Source organism: Panthera tigris, chromosome B3, assembly GCF_018350195.1.
Source record: "Panthera tigris isolate Pti1 chromosome B3, P.tigris_Pti1_mat1.1, whole genome shotgun sequence".
NCBI classification, from domain to species: domain Eukaryota; kingdom Metazoa; phylum Chordata; class Mammalia; order Carnivora; family Felidae; genus Panthera; species Panthera tigris.
The window spans coordinates 138,046,772-138,070,596 of record NC_056665.1 but is presented as its reverse complement, the minus strand read 5'-3'; the positions used below and the strand labels follow the sequence as shown (position 1 = coordinate 138,070,596).

Genomic DNA, 23,825 nt, shown 5'->3' with positions numbered 1-23,825 from the left:
AAATTTACTGACAAAGATGTTTAGGTTCAGAGTTTAAGTTCCTTGCCCACGACCGCATCACATATAACTGGTAAAACTGGAATTCGTGGCTGGGTTTTCTGGCACTTTCTGCTTCACCATGGAGCTTAAATCCCTTACCTCTTCTCTTTTTTTACTTCTTGGTAATGATTATATCATTTGGTTTAATCTTGAAGGTTGCTTTTATCAGTTTGTTCCCTGTATAAATGGAGAATATCTGCCAGAATGAATTTTTCTAAAGTGAACATTATTTAGTAAACTAGGAAAAGATTTTTGTGAGGAAAATTTAAGTAAATCTAATGTAGAATATGATAAACATCAGTTAAGTTGTTATATTACATATTACCTTAAGAAAAGGTAGAGCTAAAAAACATTCCCCTTTATTTAGGCTTTCAGATAATTATATCCCCATCATTTTGTGGCTTCGTTTTTTATTCTCCAATTGAATAAATTTAACTTCTATCTAATTTCAGCTGTTAGTACTTTCGAATATAAATAACTCCCTTTCTCTGTCTTTAGAGAATTTAGATTCACATCAGAAGTTCCTATTCGACTTGATTATCACGGCAAACACGTGTCAATGGATCAGGTTTGGAAACTTTGTATAAATATACTCCACAAAATTATCTCCTTTGTTTTTTTGTTTTCTAATTATCTCTTTGTTTTTCTTTGTTAGGAGTTAATTTTTAAACCTTTCCTGTCATAGTTTATGTGTGTTTGAAATGATGTGCAAGATTTTAAAATTCTGGTTTTAAAGTAAACGTCATTTAAGAACCCATGAGTACAGTTGTTGTAAGTTGTGTCATATGTCCTATTAAGTGTGTATTATTTTGTCGTAAATATTTTAAGTGTTCTAGCTTTATTCGTGAATGAATGTTACTTTGCTTTTCCCCAGTAGCAACTGTTTTACATGTGAGGTCTCTCAATCTACACATCAATCCGTTTTAAATCCTAAAGGGCACGCTAGCGGGGATCCTGATCGGTCTGGCCCAGTTAAACTGCTCCGAACTGAAGCTGAAGCGCCTCTTCTACCGGCACGGGTAGGTTCATTCGGTACATGATTCGGTACATGAGGATTTAGTACAGTTAGTGTACAACAAATTGAATGCTGAGTTTTCTTAAATAATTTAATTGCTTTCCAGTATTGTCTGCAGAGAGCTCGTTTTTAGAGGACGCTTCCCAGTTAGGGGCTACTTTTTATTCTGAGAGAGTACTAGTAGTTTGGACAGAGGAGGATTTTTCAAAAACAGCTATAGTTATTTTTAAATAATTTCCCAAAGTTGTAAATCAGTTTATTTAGCAAAAAGACTGGAAATTCATAGCGTGATGGCTCTTAGTAGCTGGGAGCCCTGTAGCAATTTATAGACATTGAATTAACCTGATGCCAGAATAAAATTAATCCCTGGATGCTCAAGAAATAAGAGCAGTGGAAGAACACACTTCTACTGGTTACCTAGGCCTCATAGAAATTACTGATGTTAAACCAGATTATACGTGTGTCCATACATCCGTGTGTAATATATTCAGACTGAATGTCTACAATATCTGAACCTGCAAATCTCTTTTCTGTACACTAATAGTCATTTGCTCTAGCTTGCTAGGTGTTGACAAATTGTTTTCGTATGCCATCACCGAATGGCTCACGGACATTAAGAAGAACCAGCTACCGGGGATCTTGGGAGGCGTTGGGCCTATGCACTCTCTAGTACAATTAGGTGAGTTTTCTTTTTTAATCAAAAGATGATTCTTTTGCCTGATCTGTGATTCTTAACCCTCTTGGAGTTCGTGGATGCCTCTGAGAGTCCTTGTGCGGACCATCTTTCTAGAAAATTCACATGCGTGGTCATGCACACCTGTAAGAACACTTGGCCTCCCATTTCAGGTTAAAAACCCCAGGGTGAGAGTGATGGCAGAGACCCGGGCTCCATCACTCCTCCTGATTTCCCTGTATCGACTGTCGTTCTAGTGCAAGGCCTGAAGGACTTGGTCTGGTTACCCATCGAGCAGTACCGGAAGGACGGGCGCATCGTCCGAGGGTTTCAGAGAGGCGCCGCCTCCTTTGGCACTTCCACAGCGATGGCTGCTCTAGAACTCACAAACAGAATGGTTCAGACCATACAGGTATCTCCCCACAGCCTGCCTTCCTCTGTACAGAGAGGAGGACTTATTGTAAAATGGTTGGGGTTCTTTTTTGTTTGTTTTTAAAATGATATTGTGAAACTATACAAAATGCTGGAGTAGGTATTTTATTTATGATGAGTTAATTTTTCATTTTTTTATTGCTTAGCTTTCCGGTGTTAAATAATTAGTAGAATAAAGAAGTGGAATGCAGTGTCAAATTTGTTTGCCTGTTTCAGTTAAATTATGACCTTTAAGTTAGTCGAGGATTTATTTTGCCTCCTTTATATGAAAAGATCATAGCTAAACGTAAAGAAATCATTGCAGATCAAATAGCAGATGTATTAAGGTTTGTTGCATTAAGTATTGAGCTCTAGCTGACCTTGTCTGGTTGTTCACAGACAGGGCATTCTTGAGTAGCCTGGTAACATGGAGAGTGTTCTCCGAGGACAGAGGAGCCACTGAAAAAGTCTTATCAATCCAGATATTAATTTTTTTTGACGTTTATTTTTGAGAGAGAGAGAGACAGCAGGAGCAGGGGAGGGGCAGAGACAGAGGGAGACACGGAGTCCGAACCAGGCTCCAGGCTCTGAGCTGTCAGCGCAGAGCCTGACGCAGGACTTGAACCCACAAGCCGTGAGATCATGACTGAGCCGAAGGCGGACGCTTAACCGACTGAGCCACCCAGGCGTCCCCTAGGAATTAATTCTTAATGTGCCCTTTCATGTTCTTGTTTTTTTTTTGTAAAGAACTCAGCCCCTGCAGAAGTGCCTGTGTTAGAGCCTGTGGGTCCCTGTGTTCTTTTGGCCAAGTACATCATTGGGGCGTGTGCAGACTTTTCCTCTGATTCATTCTTTCTGATAAAATGATCCAGGCAGCAGCAGAGACTGCTTATGACATGGTGTCTCCTGGGACCCTTTCTATCGAGCCCAAGAAGATCAAAAGGTTTCCTCATCACCGCCTGGCCCACCAGCCAGTGGACCTGCGGGAAGGTGTGGCCAAGGCCTACAGTGTTGTGAAAGAGGTGAGTGGTATTTGAGAGGATGAGGCGGAAGCAGCTGGCATGCTTTCCTGGCTTTTGTCTAACGAGCGTTCCATGGTTGGGATTTGTTCCTGACAATCCCTGAGAGTGGACTTCGAATTGCTCCCAGTAGCGAGTGCAGATATCTGCATGAGGTCAGAGACTGGGGCCACGTAGTGATGGGCTCACAAGAGGGGTCATGATCCAGAGGAAAGACCGATTCTCCTTACGTGCAGAGGCCGGCTGGGTCACGGAGACCAGCACGTGCCCTCCGCGGCCGGCTGTGACACGGGAGTCACACTGCGCTGTAGTTGCTCAGCTTTGTTGAGAAGTGCAGCTTTTACAGCTTTTCAGGTGAGCCGCTCACTCTCGTCCCGATCCCATGCCTCCACTGTCCTGAAGGCGGTACGTGGTTTTTTGTACACGTTTTTGCAGTTTTATCATGTATGTATTCCTGAGCAACACGTACTGTTGTTTATATTTTGAAAGTCGCCATAAATGGCATCACCGTGTATGTATCGCTGTGTAACGTCTGCCTTTCAAGATCGATCCATGTTGGTATGTGTACATTTAATTTAAACTGTCTTACAGCATTTTACTGTATGACCGTATTTCCCTGTTGGTAGACAGTTGCCATTTTTGCCCTAAAAACACTGCTTTAGGGGAGCCTGGGTGGCTCAGTCGGTTAAGCATCCGACTTCGGCTCAGGTCATGATCTCGCGGTCCGTGAGTTCGAGCCCCGCGTCGGGCTCTGTGCTGACAGCTCAGAGCCTGGAGCCTGTTTCAGATTCTGTGTCTCGCTCTCTCTCTGACCCTCCCCCGTTCATGCTTTCTCTCCCTGTCTCAAAAATAAATAAATGTTAAAAAAATAAAAATAAAAAAATAAAACACTGCTTTAGGAATGTTCATATAAATGTCCCTTTATTTGTGCAAGAGGTTATGTGTAGCTGTTCGAATCCTGACCCTTATTAAGTATTGCCAAATTGCAGTTTAGTTGCGCCAGTGAATCCCGGTTCTTTATGGGCCTTGTTGGGGACATTCTTTTTAATATGACATGAAGTTTGAGGTTGTTGTACTCATGATGCATATATTAGGATTTCATTAAAGATCTTTTTTTCCCATCATATTCGGACAGGCACAGGTGCCTAGGACGGTCTTTTCCCTGACAAAGTAGCCTCTGGTCCCGAACAGTCGGATGACCACTGAGGTAGGGCCCCCAGTACATGTATTAGTGGAATAAGTAAGACCACTTGCCTTTCTTAAGAGGAGATTCATTTGGGAGAATAGAGAGAATTACTGGTCAGACCTGTTCCTGCAGATATCAGGATGGGCTAGTTATCTAACATGTAGTCATGTTAGAAATCAGGTTTGTAAAATGATTCTGGGGTTCAAGGCCTAGTGGGGGCCGTTGAAAGCCAGATGTAATGGCACTTGGATATGGGGCACTTTACAGTTTACACAAAGCTTGACCAACTTAATCTGTGTTCATTAAAAAAAATATCTATGTGTTTACTTTGTCCCAGCTGTATAGCGACCATCAAAGGTAGGTGGCGTTCCTTGCTCAGCCCTGAGGACCGGCTCTGTGGGAACAGCTCCCCAGTGGAACAGGGCAGGTCAGAGTGGGTCAGGATTGGAACCTGGGTGTTCGGCTCTGCCACGTCCTCTTCTTTCTCTCAAACTGTCAGGATGAGACTGGGGGAGGGAGGGTGTGAACAGTGAGCACCCTGTAGACGGATCTCAATTCTGTGTTAAAAACTTTTTAAATAGAGGCACCTACATGGCGATAAACGCGTCTTTTCCCTTTTAGATGTTAGTAACTCAAAGATTGAGAGAACATACCCCGTGTATTTCACAGAAAGGCTGCTCCTCTAGATCCGGGCTCTGCGCACCATAGCCTGTAGGGCAGATCTGGCCCCGGCCCGTTTTTGGGTGGACCTTCTAGCTCAGGGTTATTTTTACAATTTTGAAGGATCGTAAAAAGAAGACAAAAAGAAAAAGCATGTACGGTAGAGACTGTGTGGCCCACAAACATTTGCCTTCTGGCCCTTTCCCGAGGAAGTCGGCCGACCCCGGGTTACGTACCTCCCCCTCGCGGGAGGCAGGTAGCTGTGATGAGGGCGGGGGTGGTGGTGGTGACCCGGAACACGCTTAGTGAATACGAGGTTCCTGCCGTGCTGGTGTCGTTAGGCGCGTCGTGGCATTTAATCTCGACAGTCCCCACACCGTGGAAATTCCCCATCGGAAGGACTTGAAGGCAGCGCCTAAGTGCCGGAGCTGAGATGGAATTTACTTCTGTCGTCTCCACACTTGCTGGTGGGGCTTGCCGGGTGACGTCAGCTAGTACCCGGAGGGGGGCCGAGGGAGGAGCGGGGAGGTGGTGGGGCGAATGGATAAACGGAGCCTTTTCTCTCTTGTATGTACTAGATGGTTGTAAAAAATGGCACTTAGATGGTTGGTTTTTTGTTTTTGTTTTTTCTTCTTCTGTACTTTCCCTTCTCCGGTGTTCCATGCTTTTGCCTGCTGTGGCGGGTGGGAGGGGTACTCTTGCTCGCCCGTCAGAGTGATGGCAGGATTCTGGGTTAAGACAGCTTCCTTGATTTCCCCGGAGAGCCCGCAGTTCCTTGCGCTGTGCCCCTCCTGAAACGGCCACACCGGAACAGGGACTTGTGTCCCCTGCAGGGAGGGGTCCGGAGTTAGACAAGTCAAAAGTCATGCCTGAATTTTACCAGCTCGGTTTGATCCACACCTTTACATATCCAGCTTTAAAGGTTAACAGTCATTATTTTAATGTTACACAGTTAGAAGAGGGAAACATGCTACAGAAAATTATTAAACATGTTCCTGCTTTATGTTCTCAGATTTTTTTCTGTTTAACCCAGTAAGATGTTGTATTTCGCCTTTTCTCTTAAGTGCATGTTCCATGGTTATCTTTTCTAGTAAATAGACGATAATTTAAAACAAATTAAGTAATTTTCTGGAGTTTCGTAGAATTAGGTTTTCTTGTTATGGTTGGATCGGAAGAACTATCACCATATTTCTTTTGAGATTATGTTATTCCGGAAGCTTTGTTTGCTAAGTTTGATTTAACTAGAGTGATTAATAGTGCCAGGAGGGCTCCTCTTGGATCATTAAATATTTCTTTAAGCTTCCCTATGTGAAATTGTAGTTTAGCTGTATTTTTTACACACACGTGTCACAACAAAATACTAAATCATAATAATTGCCTTTTATTTTCCCTTAGAATTTTGTCATTAATATAATTATCCTGGGTTATCTCAAAAGCACGGTGGGTATTTTTTTTGGTCTAGTTGCAAGCATACTGTTGATGAACTCTGCTAAAGCTGTGTACTGCGGGAAAATTTAGAGATTTTTCTGGCCTTCTCTCCTCTCTCCCTCTCAGGGACTTACAGACACGGCTCAGACTATTTACGAAACTGCAGCTCGAGAACACGAGAGCAGAGGGGTCACCGGCGCCGTGGGCGAGGTCCTGCGCCAGATTCCTCCCGCGGTGGTGAAGCCTCTGATCGTTGCCACAGAAGCAACATCAAATGTATTAGGTGGCATGAGAAACCAAATTAGACCAGATGTTCGGCAGGACGAGTCCCAGAAATGGCGCCACGGGGAAGACTGATTTTTCAGACGTGACTCTTCGTGAAGACAGCGCGGGGCGGGGGGGGGGGAAACAAGGAGCATAGCGTCCCGTCGGCAGCTTCAGAGGGAACTCATTTAATTTTATTGTGCTCATCTCAGGAACAAAAGCGTTTCTCAGTTGAATAATTTAATATCAAAAAAACACGCAACCAAAAACTTGTGACGTTTCAGGGCTCGTTTGGTACTTGCCTGTAGAAACGTTTGGCGGCTGGCGTCAGAAGTCCTAAGCGTTGGCTGCCGAGTGAGTGAAACGCTTGCTTTTATCGAAATGGCTACAATTCTCCTTGCTGGAGACGAGAGAGCATTGGAAGCCGCCTGTTACAGTGGAGCGTTCGGAAACCTGTCGCTTTGAAAGGGCCATTTATGTTGCCCCGAGGAGCTGATTTTTCTCAAGGTTGAAAAAGAACCACAGCTTCGAGACTTTCATGGAGAACGAGAGACCGAGGCTCCAGGGAGAGCAAAGCAAATAGGATCTTAATATAAATATCACTGAGGAATAACTAACCTAGTCGGTTGGAGTTAGTGTCCGTGCACTTGAGAACACGATTTCCATTTCCTCAGAAAACCTTTCTGTGGGAGTTTGAGAACGTGAATGTCGCAGACGTGTTCTGTTGTGTTGCACTTTATCTTCTGTGTGTGTGTGCGTGTGCGTGTGCGTTTAGGTTAATACAAGTCGAGATACATTCGTTATGTAATTTACAGATTTTTCACAAACTATAAAGAGGAGTAAACTGAGTGTTTTTGGCGAAGGAAGCTAATAACTCAAACGTAATGACTTCCATTTATTTGAAGTGTAAATGAAAATGTGCACTCTATAATGAACTGGGGCCCATATGATTGTTTATATGTTCAGTTTTCAGCAGGGACAGTGCAGGCTTGTTAGGACTGTGTGGAGAGGGAGATTGGAAATGATTTTTACTCTTGTGAAATTAACCAAAAATCCTCCAAATATGCCCTAATCAGCTATTTCGAAGTATACCGTTTTTACTTGGTTAACGATGTACGTTTTGATAACCTGTCAGGAATGAATAAAGTATTTTTATTTAAAGGTAAAATTGTTTTATGCTTCCATGAATATTTTGCTTGTCTTAGAGCATATTTATAGATGCAGTACTAGGATCCATCCCAAGATACCTGGGACACTTTCTCAAAACTGATTTTGGTTCATAGCAAGGAAATCCTTACCTAGGAGTGAGAGGGAAGTTGTCCGCAAGAACTCCATTTTTGACTTTCGGTTGATCTGGCAGAAAGCAAGTGGGGGACTTTGTCCAGTGTTTACAGCTGCATGATGGGACTTCTCGTTTCCCAGAGTGGGGAGACTCACGTCTCGGATGTGAGTTTGGATTTCAGAACTGCTTCTCAGCCAGGGGTTTGAAAAATGATGTGGAATTGATTTCATTCTCTAGGTTCTCTGAACAAGAGGGCAACGTAGACCAAAAATCTGGGCCTTTAACATTGATGAAGGTTGTGTTAAACAGTGTTTAATTTTTATTCTGTTTTCCTTTGTACTGTTGAAAAAACTCAGAGAAGCGCCTGTTTAAGTGTCACGGAACTTTCTTTTACTTTGCGCCTGTAAAATGCAGTCTGTGTAAAATGGGATCCCGAGGAAACACTAGCCACACCCGTTCATCACCACGAAGCCTCAGCCTGCTTTGGGGGCATGTTCCGACCACCCTGCTCACCGACCCCACCATGTTCCAGGTTCCTTAAAACAGAGCATACTGTGTATGTTATCTGTGATGACGAATCAAACAAACTGGATTCAACTTAAAATATAAAAGAGCTTTACATTTTCCGTAGTTACACTGATTATTTAAGTTCAGTTAGATACAGCATAGGGAGAAATAACCATCCTCTTCTTTGTACTGAGTTGTAAATAGACTGGTTTTTCGACACATTCGGTTTATAAATCCTGTTTTGACCTACATCTCCATAACGTATTCTCCACGGCCTGTGTCCTGTGCTCCTGCACCTGCTGTCCACAGCCTCTGTTTGGGAACCGGAAACCTGCCTCAGAAAGGTCCAGTGTCGAGGTTCTGTTCGTTGCCTCTTTAATCCAGATGGTCTTTGCTGGAGATGTTTATGTAGGTCATATCTGAACCCTTCTGCATTATTAAGTATCTTCTATTTTTTCTCTTAAAAAAAAAAAATGTCTCTTCCAGCTTTTATGTCGCAACGACGCAGTAAGAAGACCGTTGGGCAGGGCCCTTGGGCTGCCAGGTCCGCACTCACTAGGCAGGTGATGTGGCCAAGACATTTGATTTCTCTTCAGTCTCGGCGTCTGCCTGTAAACTAAGGGGGTTTTGGGTGACAGAGCCCAACAGATTTTTGGCTGATGAGGGCGTGTGTGTGTGCGTGTGTGTGAATGGCGGTGTGGGATGTAGCGCTTGATAGAGGGCCCCAGTCCTGCGACACCTCGCGCTGATGGCGCCGAAAGCGCCCACGGCAGCCGTGGGCTCCTCTAGATCTGGGATCTCTCCCGAGTGCTGCATTTGAGAGGCTGCGGTGGCCGCGTGGTTGACTTTTGAGGTGCGGTTCTGAACGGAGTGGACTGCGTCCGTCTGCTTGGTGCTGCCTGGCGGCCAAACGGGCATCTCCCCAAGGAGTCCAGCGAGCAAGCTTGACCGAGATCCGTCAGCGAGTCTTAGGACAGACAGTGTTCCAGAGACGTGTGAGGACCACTCAGTTAAGACCGCGAAGTCCATGGCGGTACCTTCTCTTGAACGGGGACTGACTTGCACTCCCAGTTGCCCTCTCTGTCCCCAGATTGCTGTTATTTACAAGTAGGGCATCCACTTTAAGATTTGCCTTTTAGGATAGACCGAGTGTTTCTTTTAGAGCAGTAAACGTCCATTTTAGCCACGTTTGGGTCCAATTTGGATTCCCGCTTACGCGCACGTATTTAACATCGATGTTTTTATAACGCAAAACTCGCTTTAAGAAATCTTTCCAAGCAGCCGTGTGCCTAAAATGGCAAAAAATACTAAACACCGGTGTTTCCTGCCTCCTGCTGTGTGTGTCACTTTTCCAGTAAAGTCCTGTTTACTTTGTAATCGTCCCCTTTTGAAAGCTGTGTTCTGTAGGCTTGGGGCCTCGGTTCAGTTTCTAAGTCGTCTAGACGACTCTGTCTCTCCCATGCGGGGGCCGCGTGTCCCGGCGTGTTTGGTTCGGGTTCTGTGCGCTGTGCGCACTCTCACCAGAGCGCAGAGACAGCGGGCAGTGTCGGAGTCCGGCAGTTTGCAACGAGAACACTTGCGCTAACTGGCTTCAGGGTTGACCGCTGTGGAGAGCTTCGGGCCTCGACTTGAATCACCGGCCTTTGTTTCCGTTTTCTTACACCTGCATTGGGCGTCTTCCCTCAGAATTGTGGGGAGGAAGCGTGGCAGGGGTCGTGAGCAGTTACTCTGTTTCCCCTCCCATCCTCTTAACCCGCTTGGGACCTTAGGGACCAGGTCGAGAAAGTTCTTTAAGCTCGAAAGGAAGGGACTGTCAAAAACTCGTGACCCTCTTTGTATCTGCAGGTGGATTAGACAAGCCAGCTGATATCAAGTAGAATAAATCAAATACGAATTTGTGAGTCTTAGGTGTTAACGAGGAAGGTTATGTATATAGCGTAGAGTTAATGTAGGGGAAAAAAATCTTTTGTCGAGCAAGCCCATTTCTGCTAGTCTTTTCATATAACAATAGCTGAGTGCTTTGATGCCAATTTAAGTCCCTATCGTCGGGGTCAGCCAGGCACACCGCTCCCCTCAGTAGACTTCATAAACACAGCTGTCATCAGCCCGCTTACGCGGGGAGTATTTTCCTTTCATTGTAGTCTGCACACCGGAGGTAGAGGTGTTCTAACACCATCACGATGGGCTGCTTTGGGGATGAGAAATTTGAGTGCCAACGATTCCCATTTCGAGATGTCAGCAGTTTTCAAAAACATTGGTGTTCGAGATCTTTGCCTCCTGGGCCAACCATGGGCACCTTGGTTTCGAGTGCCCCCTGCTGACGGTCAGGAGGTGGCAGGTGTGACGCTGGCTGGCTCCGTGACCTCTCTCCAGGGCAGTGCGTTGTTGACGTAGCAGCCCCCGCTTTAAGAAATGTGTTTATCTTGCTGTTCGACACGTATTTTGTATATATGAAATGGCAGCTTCTAGTTTCTAGTTGGATTCGTCTTCTCTCGTTTCTATAGAACTCGCCGATCACCCAGGACCGGTTGCTTTTTGATGGTGGAATTTGGAAGGGGCACCAAGTTCGGCTCTTCTGTGAATCCATCCCGACTTCAGAGATTGAATTTAATCTCACCGCAATGTTGTGTACTCGTTGCTAAGTTTCCTAGTTTCCCCTAAGGTAATTTTGGATGTGAGTACTTTAAGAATACCGATGCTGTATGAGTATTTTTGTGGAAATGTAACTTTTTGTCAGTGTGACTGTTGAAAATATTATGAAATGAAGAGAACTCTTGAAGAAAAACATTTACTCTTTGGAGTTTGCTTTAAACACTATTGTCTTTCGCCAAGAACTGTTCCCAAAACCTGTATAAAATACGTTTGGGGGTGGGGTGTAGGTCTGTGTCAGATCCTGTTTACGAGAAACAGTGTTCCTATGATCTGGGTCCTCGCGATAGCAAATCGTGTATCCACCTGCTCTCGGATATGCAGGGCATGTCATTTTAAAATGTGCCACTCCTGCCCCCTTTAGGGCATGAATCACTCTATTATCCCTACAATGTGGACTTGTGGCAAACATACCTTGCTGTTTCGGTCTTAGGGACCTAGTTAAATACTTGATAAATCTGTTCTATTTGGAGGAACATTTTTAGCTTTATAAAAGAGATATTTTAAAGAAACACTTTGATATGTTTATTTTTGAGAGACACACACACACACACACACACACACACACACACACACAGCACAAGTCAGGGAGGGGGAGAGAGAGAGGGAGACAGAATCTGAAGCAGGCTCCAGGCTCCGAGCTGTCAGCACAGAGCCCACGGTGGGGCTGGAACTCATGAACCGCGAGACCATGACCTGAGCCGAAGTTGACACTTCGACTGAGCCACCCAGATGTCCTGTTAAACGCTTTTAAAGGCAACGCTTTAAAAGAGGTTTTGATGTGACAGATGTCACTACATCACCATCCACTTTGAGCTGCCAGGGGAAAGTCCCATCATGCTCCACACAGGGCTCTTGTGAAGGAGGGCCGGCAGCCTCTGTGAGATGCTTTCTGTGACCGGGGCTCGTGGCACCTGGGCGCTCTGTCACCCTCAGGGCCCCTCGGAGAGGCGCTTGTTACAGTCCCTGGTTTCCAGAGGAGGAAGCAGGTTCAGAGAAGTCCAGAGAACCTTTCCCAAGGTCACACGGCTTGACTCTCAGACCCCATGCCCATCCTAAGACATCACTGCAGGGGAACTTGCACAGTTGTCTGAGTTAGTGAGAACTCGTCACTCGTTAGGAAACTAAGAAAGGAATTTTGCTAGAAGATGGAGATCCACGACCCTTCGAGGACTTGAGCCCAAGGCAAGGACAACTTGCTTCTCCGTCTCTCCCCTGCACTGCCAGCTTCTCTCCCCTCGCCTGGCTCAGCACCGGCCGTGCTAGTCATTCGGTTCTGTCGCATCCCTGGCTGCAGGGGTTGGAGCCACTTGGAGATTTTTTTTTTTTTTTTTAATGCTGAAGCTCGGGTTCCACTCTGCACCAATTAAATAAAAATCTGCGAAAGGGGCTAAGTCAGGGTCTCTCCACCTTAGCAATCTTGACATTTGGGGCTGGATAATCCATCGTCGAGGGGGCTTCTTGGGCATTTTAGGGTGTTTAGCAATATCCTTGGCCTGACCCAGTAGATGCCAGTAGCACCCGCCCCCTAGTCGTGAAAGCCAAAGACGTCTGCAGGTATGGCCAAGTGTCCCCTGGGCGGCAGAACCCGCCTGGGACAGACCACGGGGAGGTCATGTGCAGCCTGGAGCGAGAACAGGGCCTAAGAGCCTTCCCACATTCCTTTCTAGAATGCTCTGCCTGCTTCCTCCTGATCACAGCTTAAAGGTTACCACTTTCAGACCGGGCCAGCCACCCTACCTACTTCATTCTCTGTCCCCGCACACCCTCCTTAAAACATAACAAACGTTTGTGGTCCCTCTCACGAACCCAAATGGACTTGTTTCACTCCTGATTGTCTGACCCCCTCCGTGAGGGCAGGGTGCGCATACACCTGGTGCCTGGCACAGGCCTTGCCCAGAACCAAGGCATCAGGGCCCAGTGAATGGATGAGCGAGCGAACGACCGAATGAACCTTAGGGGTCATATAACCCTCCGGTCACTGTGCCGTTGAGAACGAAGCCCAGAGAAGCAAAGTTAGGCGCCCAGGATCACACGATTTAGTACTTGAAGTCCTTTATTCGATGCAATTTTACTCTTTTCCTGGTTTTAGCAGTATTTAAGAAGCAATACAAATCTATAACTATATGTAAAATAGATGAAAATGCAATTTCTGTTCGGTATTCACTATGTGCCGACTGTGTTCAGCACTCAACCATGGGGCGTCCACACTCCGCATCAGCCGGGGCCCTGGCAGGAGGCAGATGGCCACTCAGGGCGCCCAGGAGGCTGTAAGGAAGGGACTGACTCAGCAGAGGTGGGCGGGGGCTGGGGAGACCCACAGGGACCTTGGTGTCCCTTTCACTTTCAGCTCTGGGTCTGTCCTGGGCCTCAGCCAGGAGGCGGTGGTGATTTCTCGCTTTTTGAGCAACACCGAGGCAACATTAAGCCTCACTGCGGGCCTGGAGGGAAGAGGGAGAGAGAGGCTCTCAGAGCCTGCCTCCGAAGGAGAGGGGGTGCCCGACACAGCGGTGGCCTCGCACAGCCAAGTAGTCAGAGGGGCCAGAGGGACAAATCCCCGCCCCCCCCCCCCACCTCCCATCTGCTGCCGGAGCCCCTGGGTGGGGGGCAGCTGTGAGCCACCGGGCTTTCCAGCATCCTCTCACCTGTATCCGTGCTCTGCAGGTGATGAAACCGATGCTTAGGACAAGTGACCCACCCACAGGCACACCATCTGCTAGTCCGGGAACACTGGTCACTAATGACAGATGAAACCCCCCCAAATCCCAACCGCTTTTCATTCACATCAAGTCCAGCTGGTGCTCCCGATGTCTGGCAGCTCTCCTCTAGGGTACTGGAGGACCCCAGGTTCCCCCCATCTTGTGGCTCTGCCTCCCCTCTCCCAGGCGGGGATTGAGGAGGCCAGCCTCGAAGCTGGGGACGTTTGCCCGCAGGCTATTGGTCCGAATCCTGTCACGTGACCACGCCCAGCTCGAAGCCAACCTGGCAGTGTGGCCTTGGTGTGAGCCTAGGAGGGAAGAAGGAAGTCGGGGTCTGGGGGCGGGGGTGCTGGCCACGCCGCTGCAAGAATGTGGCTGCGGACCCGTGCTGTTAGCGCCTACCGAGTGGAGTTACAAGCAGTTCGTTGCATTCCAACGTTAATTTGCCGCCACCAGAATTGGATTTTTGTTTTCCTCCCTGGCTTGTTTACACTCCTGAAAGCGGTTCCACGTGGTGCAGTTTGAATTCAGCAGAAAGATGTGCCGAGTAACGAGGCAGGATGGTGTCACGTCACCGTCCTCCAGAGTCGTCCGCGTCACTGGAGGATCTTTTAAAACTTTTAAAAGAAACTCAGGCCACACCCAAGACCAATAAAATCACAACACCTGGGGCTTTTTTTTTTTTTTTTTTTTTTTTTTTTTGACGCTTCCCGGGTGACTCGTGTGCAGGCAAGTTTGGGAGCCACTGGTATAGTGGCTAAGAATGTAGATTTTATTTTATTTTTTAAGTTTATTTATTTTGAGAGAGAGAGAACGTGCGGGGAAGGGGCAGAGAGAGAGAGGGTGGGGCGGGACCGACAATCCGAAGCAGGCTCCGTGCGGAGGGCAAAGAGCCCCATGCCGGGCTCGAACTCACAAACCGTGAGATCTTAACCTGAGCCAAAATCAAGAGTCGGACACTTAACTGACTGAGCCACCCAGGCTCCTCAAGAATCTAGATTTTAGAGAGTCAGGCTGCCTAGGGCCGAACCCAGGCTTCAGTACTTGTTAGCTGTGTGGCCTTGGGGAAGTTGCTTGACCTCTCTGGGCTTCAGTTTCCTATACAGCGATAATAATATGGTTATTATGAGGATTGTGTGAGTTAATAGGCGCAGAGTGCTTAGAATAGTGTCTCACACACTGTGTAAGTATCATGTGAGCATTAGATGTTTCCTGAATGCCTCCTATGTGCAATGTCCCAGGCTAGAGATGAAAGATGTCCCCTTGCTCTTGGGGAGCTCAGAACCCAGTGGGAAGACATCGATTAGACACAATCATTCCAGCCATTTGTCCCTTATCAAATGGAAATCAATGTTTTGCTCTTGAGAAATCAAGTAATATATCACAAAGCCAAAGAAAGGAGCAGACGCTACCCAGAGAGGTTTTAGAATTGGAATACCCGCTTCTGAAGACACCACTCGGGTCTCTCTCCCCACAGCCGTTCAGAGACCTGGCTTTCCAGGCATTAAACACAGATCTGGGGAAGCCTCAGGATCGCTACGGGGAGCCGGCTTCCTTTTTAGCCTCGTGTTCAGGATTGCCTGGTTACAGGGGAATTTGACTTAAGGGGTGCATCCTGGGTAGCATTTGGAAATAAAAGTCAAAGAGGGTGCTGGAGTCAAAGTCTTTCGGGTTTGGGGACAGCCGAGAAAAATGAAACCTCTCACGTCCTTAGAGGAAGAATTTCTAGGCTCTCAGCAGAGGGCAAAATATGCTTTTAAATTTAGATTCCACTGAGGTATAAAGGGAAACAGGACCGCTTGGTGCAAGGTACTAGGCTTTTTTTGTTTTTTTTTAATGTTTATAGAGAGTGAGCATGAGCAGGGGAGGGGCAGAGAGAGAGGGAGACACAGAATTGGAAGCAGGCTCCAGGCTCCAAGCTGTCAGCACAGAGCCTGACAAGGGGCTTGAACTCACAAGCTGTGAGATCGTGACCTGAGCCGAAGTTGGACGGACGCTTAACCGACTGAGCCAGCCGGGTGCCCTGCAAGGTTCTGGTTCTGCTTCCAAAACCCTAATGGGAGCATTTGTCAGCCCAGATGTGGCCCAATTAATTTTAGAGGGCTGGAGACCTCAAGGCTATTACTCCAGAATGCCTTTAATATTTGGGACAAGTTAGGCACAATCCCCCTCTCCACTCCACTCTATTTTCATTTCAGTATCAGTGGCAACAACTCCACGGTGAGAAATCTCCCTTCATTTATGAGGGACTCTCCTGGAGCCCCATAAACACCCCTCTTTTCCATTTCAGTATGAACCAAAGTTTTACTTTTTTTAAATTTTCCCCTTCAGCACATACAATTTTCTTCAAAGCCCTTTTTATTGTTTTCTTTAAGTTTATTGATTTATTTTGAGAGAGGAGAGAGCACGAGCAGGGGAGGCTCAAAGAGAGAGGGAGAGAGAGAACCCCAAGCAGTCCCCTCGATGTCAGCGCAGAGCCCGAGGTGGGGCTCGAACTCACAAACCGTGAGGCCATGACCTGAGCTGAAACCACGACTCGGTCGCTTAACCGACTGAGTCATCCAGAGGTCCCTTCAAAACCCTTCTTAATAATCTTCATACGGGCTTTCACTTTGAAAGCCATTTTCTTAGCCTTTATGTCTTACTTGCTGAATCGGGGTTTTAGCCACTCTCCATCCCAAAGACTGACCTTGAGTAAGTTGTTTAACTTTGCTGCGTCTCAGATTCTCCGTGACTTATCTGTTCAACACATCAGACGAGGGGGAACAACCGAGTCAATGATATACCCATTTAAAATTTGGGTGTCTGTTTGCCAATTGCTGTCTGGTTGAAGTGGTACCTACTAACATATACCCGCTAGCAAGGTTAATCATTAAAACATCTTTTTCTTCCAAAGACGTCTTTAAACAACCGCGTTCCAGAGAAATCATTGCCTGTTCCCATTTCTATATTCTGTTACGCTTTGGAACTGATCTGTTGTAAGTAACCCTTTAAAACAAGGGCTTTGAGGGGCGCCTGAGTGGCTCAGTCGGTTGAGCATCTGACTTCAGCTCAGGTCATGATCTGTCCGTTCATGAGGTTGAGCCCCGTGTCGGGCTCTGTGCTGACAGCTCAGAGCCCGGAGCCTGCTGCGGATTCTGTGTCTCCCTCTCTCTCTGCCCCTTTCCTGCTCGTTCTCTCTCTCTCTGAAAAATAAGTAAACATTAAAAAAAAAAATTTTTTTTTAAGGGCTTTGGAAATCTGTGCAGGATCCCTTGTGGGGAAAGAGCAAGCCTCCCCCTCGGCCAGCAGGGGGCGCCCGCTCCCTTCCCGAGTGGAACTTTGGTTCAGCAACTACCGAGTTCGGAGCCAGCCCGCATCGGCCGCGCATCTGAGCCTGCGCGGAGTCCGACCCCCGCGCCCCGTGGGAAGGTTTGGGAAAAATCCTAACTATCCCAATCGTTTAGCCAGGCTTGTCCCGTGGCAGGCGTCCTCTTGGTGGAGGGCACTGCTTAAATTAAACACGAAAATGGCTTTTTATTTCACAATTTCTCCCTGGAAATACTCCCCTGGGTGGTAGAACACACCAGGGCCAACTGTCAATGCCTGGGGCTTGGTGTGGTTGTCACAACAGGCTGATAAGGGAATATTTAGGGCATGAAATAATGGAAATGCGTTTTATATTCAGATAAAGATCTTTGGTTGTTTTTCCCGCAGGCGTATCTAAGGGTGAGTCTAAAACAGAAGCCTGTTTAAGGTTCATTTCTTTGCTGGAAATGCAGCCCCCTAGCCCGGTCACCCCGCCCCTCGGGGCTGGGAGGCGGGATGCGCCGGCCCTGGTGCATGAGTAATCAAGATAATAATTTAGTGCAATGCTTTTAAAAAGCACAAATGAATGCACCAACATCCGTGATCACCAAAACATCGACATTTTAGTTTTAGTTTTTAAACAGGTAATGCCTTTATATTTTTAAGTAAGCTCTGTGCTCAACATGGGGCTTGAACTCAAGATCAGGAATGGGGTCCTCCACCAACGGAGCCAGCCAGGCACCTCAAAACATTAGCCTTTTAAAAAGTAGGCTCCATGCTGTTGGCGTGGCTGGAACTCACAACTCTGAGATCAACACCCGAGCTGAGTCAAGAGTCTTGACGTTTAAACAGACTGAGCTATCCGGGTGACCCCCGGAAACATCATCACTGTATTTTAATTTTATTCTACTTTATGTTTAAACATGTTTTTTATTTTGAGAGAGAGAGAGTGTGTGAGCAGGGGAGGGGCAGAGAGAGAGAGAGGGAGAGAGAGGATCCCAAGCAGACTCTGTGCTCAGTGCAGAGCCCCACAAGAGGCTCGATCCCATGACCCCGGCACCACGACCTGAGCTGAAATCAAGAGTCGGACGCTCAACCGACCGAGCCATCCCCCAAATATCAGCACTTTAAATAAAGATCACGTTCCGCATCTCTCAGCTCTTCTCCATCACCTAACCCTTGGCCAAGTCCTGTCGGATCCTGTCTTTACTTAAAGGGTTGATCCTTCGCACATTATAATTGAATCTCATTCTTCGCTTCCTTTGTTTCCCCTTTTCCGGCCTCAGGCCTTCCCCCCACCCCAAGGTTGGCTCTAGGCTGATGGAGAGAAAATGACTTTGGGAGAAGCCACAGGGCTTGACTGGAGGAATTTACTGTTGAGCACCAGGGAATGATGCCCAGATCCGTGACGCGCTGCTATAAACCCGTGTCACTATTTGGGCTGGAGGAGAGACAGCTGTAATGATACCAGCAAATGTTTACTGTGTGTGTAATGCATGCCGGAGGTGGTTCTCAGTGGTTTCACATGCTTGGCTATTTAATCTTTCTGACCTGTTTGCGCGGACCTGGCCCCGTGGCTTCCCCCCTTCCCTTTGTTCTGTCCTACGAGGGCTGAAGCCCCACCACCTCCGAGCAGTCCCCCCAGATCACCAGCCTTTCCTTGAGGCCCTTGCTGAATAACTAGATCACGCGAGTTAAAATGTGGTTCTCAGCTCGGGGTAGGGGCGATCTCGCTCCCGGAAGACATTTGGTAATTGATATCTTAAGACATTTTGGTTGTCGCACTGGGGGAGGGCTTCTGGAATCGAGTGGTAGAGGCTGGAGGTCTGAGATGCTGTTGAACACCCTACGATGCCCCCCGACAGCCACCCCCCTCCCCCGTACCACAAAGAACTGTGTGGCCCCAAACGTCCACATCGCCAAGAAACCCCGGATCAAAACTTGCTAAGGTATTACTAAGGATTTTGTGAACACTCCCTCGGGAATCGGATTGGCGTTTCGCCATCGGGCTTTCATGGTTTTGCCCAAGGAGTAACAGATATTTGGAATTTGAGTCCCTTGGAGGAAGAGATGGGCAAGATAATAGGAGCTGGGGTTTGAGGACAGTTTTCCTGCCTGTTTGGAACTAAGCGAGGCAGATCGGAGTCAGGGGATGGGGGCCACGATGTCACCTTCCTGACTGAGGAGGGCACGGTTGGGTGATGTCACCTAGATATATGGTATCAGTGGGCTTCTTAATTCTTTCTTTTATTTTTTTAATTTTTAAAAATATTTTTATTTATTTTTGAGAGAAAGAGAAAGAGAGACAGAGTGGGAGCAAGGGAGGGGCAGAGAGAGAGGGAGACAAAGAATCCGAAGCAGGCTCCGGGCTCCGAGCTGTCGGCACAGAGCCCGACGTGGGGCTCGAACCCACGAACCGTGAGATCGTCAGGAAGCGTTTTCTGGGGAGCCACTGTACGGGGCGAGGGGGCTAGACAGGGTACGAGAGCTGGCCCTCCATCCAGACCTCACACCGACCAGTGTCACCCCATGACGGGGCAAAGCATGCTGGGCTTCAGGTTTCCCGTCCATAGACCGAGCAGCCTGCCCTAGCCGGTCTCTTCCGCGTCCTGCGGCCTCTCTAAGAGAAGGACAGTGTTTCATTGTCCCCTGTACCCCCGCCTCCCACAATCCCCGGCGTGTATGAAACACCCAGTAAGGGCAGTCGAAGCAGTGGATGATTCAGCGACTCTGGTTCTGTCTTAGACGGGGGAGGTCAGATTTGGGGGCCTCGGCCTTGCAGCAACGCACCTAATCTGTCGGTGATGTTTAATTTACCTGAGGCCGGCTCCGTGCCCGCCGTGCCCTCCGCTCAACCCCCGGAAGCAGAGCTGGCTGGCCGTTTGCCGATGACAGGTGCACGCGTGAGCGCGGCCCAGCCCGGCAGGAGCCCGTGTGGTCGACTGCACAACTGTGAGCTAAGGTGGGTCTATTTCTGTACGTTCGGAGGTGGTTCGCGGGGGGCGACACATAGCTTATACGACCTGCAGGCCATCGTCCCTATTCCACGTATTCCCGCGGAGCGATCTCTCTAGAATGTGGGTCTGAACGGGACACTCCCCTGTTTAGAGGCTCCGTGGACTCTCGTGGCCGAGAGGGAGCACCGACCTCGGAGTCTTGCGATAATCTCGAGCCTTGCCCTTGATCTCACTGGCTGACATCTTACACGAGGCAAAGGCTGTTGGGGGGTGGTCAATGCCCTCACGGTCCTGTTTCACTTCAAGACCCAGCTCGGGCTCACCTCCTCTGTTACCCCCTTGTTTCCTGAACTCCTCCCAGGCAGACTCTGTGGATTACACGTCTCCTACCGAGAAACGACCTCTCTTCTTTTCAGTCTCCCCTGCTCGCATGAGACAGCTGTATCAGAGAGCTCTTTCCTCAGCCAGAATGTGTTTCTCAGGATTTTTTTTTTCCTCTTCGGTCCTATTGGGGTCACACTAAAGATACTTGTTCCCCTTTCTCCACAGGTCTTCGCTTCTTCGGGAAAGCCCTCTCAGGCTCTCACTGTGTCATGAAGGTTATGATACTGAGTCCCTTCGCCAGTCTGACCCCTTTCTTCTGAATGAGCCAAAAGCTGGACACGATACTCTTCATGTATGCTGTCCAGTGCTAAGCTAAATGGGGTATCACCTCCCACATTTTAGATGCTGTACTCCTGTTAATATAGCCCAGGAGCCAGCAGCTATTTCAGCAGCCACTGAACTCCCCGTCAATGAAAGCCCTGAAGGATCTTGCTCTCGTACTTGCTGAGCCCCAACTGACCCTTCTAATACTTTCCTGTCTCCTGGAATTCCTGAAAAGTAAGCCTGTCTTCCCGCTCATGATCTCAAATCCAGCCCCAGGTACAAGGAGTCTGCCACCAGGAGGACAATTCCCATGGTGGGATCCGTGGCACTGAGCCCTGTTCTCTGACCTCACAGTCTAGCTGGCATCCTTGGGTCTAGACAGAACCCCGTCCCAGGAGTCCAGCTCACTGGGTAACCTTGGGAAAGTGTCTGCCTACCTCCGGGCCTCAGCATCCGTATCTGTAAAGTGGAGGGGTTCGACCTGATGGTATCTTCCTTGTTAAACCTTGTAGTGGATTCACAGAGAGATCCTTTGTGTGTTTCACTCCGTTTGCCCTAATGGTTACATCGTGCGTAAGTACGGTCCAATGTCAGAACCGGCACATTTTTGCAGATTTTATCCAGATTGCCCCGCTTTGACCCGCGCTCATTTTAATTGAATTTAAAGCCTTTTCTGTCTAGCATGTAGGACAAAGCTTCCTGCTTGCTCCTCGTCAAGCTCGTGACTCATCTCCGGAGGACGAGAACCCGCCTGTGTCCGTTGCAACACCCAGGAGTCTCCCCGGGCTGGGATTCGGGGGTGCTTAGGGCGACTCAGTGCCCGTGACAGATGGGGTAACGGGGTGCATTGGGAGGGGCCAGGGCAGCTGTGGATTTGCATGACAGGCCCACAGCTGGAGCTGGATTTAGGGAAGAAGCTCCACGTCTCTCCTGGGCCCTTCGCAGAGAGAAAGTGGGAGCCCACGTGGGTGCTGGAGCCAGGGACGCTAACAGGGAGGCGGGTCCGGCCTCTGCCCCGTGGAAGGGGGCTGTAGGCGATGGAGGGGTGCCCTGTCGTCAGGGCCAGAGAATCGGTGCCTTGGGGTGGAGCACCCGGAGGTCAGCTCCAGGAGGGCCCTGCTGTGCTCTCGGTGCCTGCCCCAGTGTCAGGCACAAAGTAGAGACTCAATAAATATCAGCCCCAGAAAGAAGGCACACCCTGTGTTGTAGATCTGCCAAAGGGCGTCCCCAAATCGGGACTTTAATCTGGAATTTAAATACTGGTAACCAACCCTCGAATATGTTTTTAAACACCATGTGATCCAGGGGCGCCTGGGCGGCTCAGTCAGTTAAGCGTGTGACTTCGGCTCGGGTCGTGATCTCACGGCTGGTGAGTTCCAACCCCACAGCGGGCTCTCTGCTGTCAGCCCAGAGCCGGCTTCGGATCCTCTGTCCCCCGCCTCCCCCCCCACCTCTTCCCCACTCACACTTGCACGCTCTCTCTCTCTCTCTTTCTCAAGAATAAACATTAAAAAAAAGAAGAAAAATATTTTTAAAATAAACATCTAAATTAAATTAAATGTGATCTAAATTAAACCCGTGTGCAGGCTGGATCCTGCTTGTTGACCTCAATCTCTGCTCTCCAGGAAAAGCTCCAGGGGCTGGAGCGCTGGCCGGAGGGTTCTCGCGGATGGCCTACGAGGGCCTAGTGGCCCAGCGCCTGCCAGCCTCTTAGACCACCATCGCCAGGCTCCAGGAACACTGGCTTCTGGGTCTTTGCCGCTGCCCCGTGAGGACCGGCCCCCTGGCACCTGGCCCACTGGCTGTGTCCTTCCCAGACCCTTCCAGCACCTGCCTGCCTAGAGGACCCAGCGGGCGGCCATCCTCGACCGCTCCATTCCTTGACTGCCTTGTCACCGATGACCTTCTCCTTTCTGCTGTTCCAGCCACCCGATGCCGTGGCCACGCGGGAGATGGAATGTCCCATGCAGACACTCTCGATCTGTGGCCACAGCCTCCTGTTCTTTCGCTCTGTCACCTAGACGTTCCCCCTGCTCCATAACTGCATCCGTTCTGCCTCCCGCTCCTCCTAAGTCCATTCCTTCCTTGATTCAGCCGTTCTCCGTAGTCAGAGGGTAGTACCCCCAGCACCCTTGAACGATGGCCATCCATCTGGAAGGACCCCAACGCTGGGGAAACCCAAGTGTCTACCTGTTTGGGGCCGGAAGTCGTTGCTCGAGTAATTCACGCAACGTTAGATCAATGCCTTCCGGCTTCAGCCGGGCCCTTAGCACCCCCCTCCTCCGCCGCCTCCATGCTTCCCTCCCTGCCCTTGAGCATCTTAGGTCTTCCTCAAGCCTCAAACCCCTCTGTGACCACCTTATACCTCACCTTCCTCATCCTTCTCCCTCCTAACCTCTGAGCCTCCCAGCCTCTGGGTCGAGCATGTTTCTTCTATCTGGAACACACCTTTCTGCCATCTGGTTTGGCCAACTGCTAGTTCTTTAGACTCAGCTTATATGTCTCCTCCTCCTGGAAGCCCTCCAGACCCATCCCCGCCCAGCCACCCATCCTGGGCCCAGTTCCTCTGTGCTCTGAGCGCCTCCTCTCACGCAGTGGGGGCAGTTACCCTGCTTTGTGTCACCTCCTATTCTTATTTTTTATTTTTTTTAAATGTGTATTTATTTTTGAGAGAGAGAGAGAAATAGAGGGAGACAGCACGTGAGCGGGGGAGGGCAGAGAGAGAGGGAGACACAGAATCCGAAGCAGAGGCTCCAGGCTCTGAGCTGTCAGCACAGGGCCCGACGTGGGGCTTGAACTCACGAACCGTGAGATCATGACCTGAGCTGAAGTTGGACACTTAACCGCCTGAGCCACTCAGGCGCCTCTCTTGTTTTCTTTTTTTATACTCTAATTATTTCTGCAAGTTCCTTGGGGTTAGGACCCCTAGCCGTATCATCTCTGCATGCCTAGCCGTCAGCGGAGAAAATTTTGGGCGGGCAAGAGACCCTCACCGGAAAGTTGTATGAGTTTCCTCTGGCTGCTGTGGCAAATTACCACCAACTGGATGACTTAAAACAACACAACTTTATTGCCTTACGGATCCGGAAGCCAGACATCT

At 48.7% G+C, this 23,825-nt stretch overlaps 1 protein-coding gene across 6 annotated transcripts in view; it reads left to right on the top strand.

Annotated features, from left to right (window-relative positions):
• The window catches only part of ATG2B (autophagy related 2B), an 84,075-nt gene extending 62,888 nt beyond the window's left edge, over positions 1-21,187 (top strand). For 2 of the 6 annotated variants that reach the window (XM_042990478.1, XM_042990483.1), the window contains 7 exons: positions 538-607; positions 976-1,058; positions 1,612-1,733; positions 1,985-2,139; positions 3,011-3,160; positions 19,943-20,082; positions 20,627-21,186. In XM_042990478.1, the coding sequence (XP_042846412.1) occupies positions 538-607; positions 976-1,058; positions 1,612-1,733; positions 1,985-2,139; positions 3,011-3,160; positions 19,943-20,082; positions 20,627-20,777 (871 nt within the window). In that variant the 3' untranslated portion in view covers positions 20,778-21,186. The other 4 variants (XM_042990480.1, XM_042990481.1, XM_042990479.1 and 1 more) reach the window with 4 other exon arrangements.
• The last annotated feature ends 2,638 nt before the right edge of the window (positions 21,188-23,825 follow it).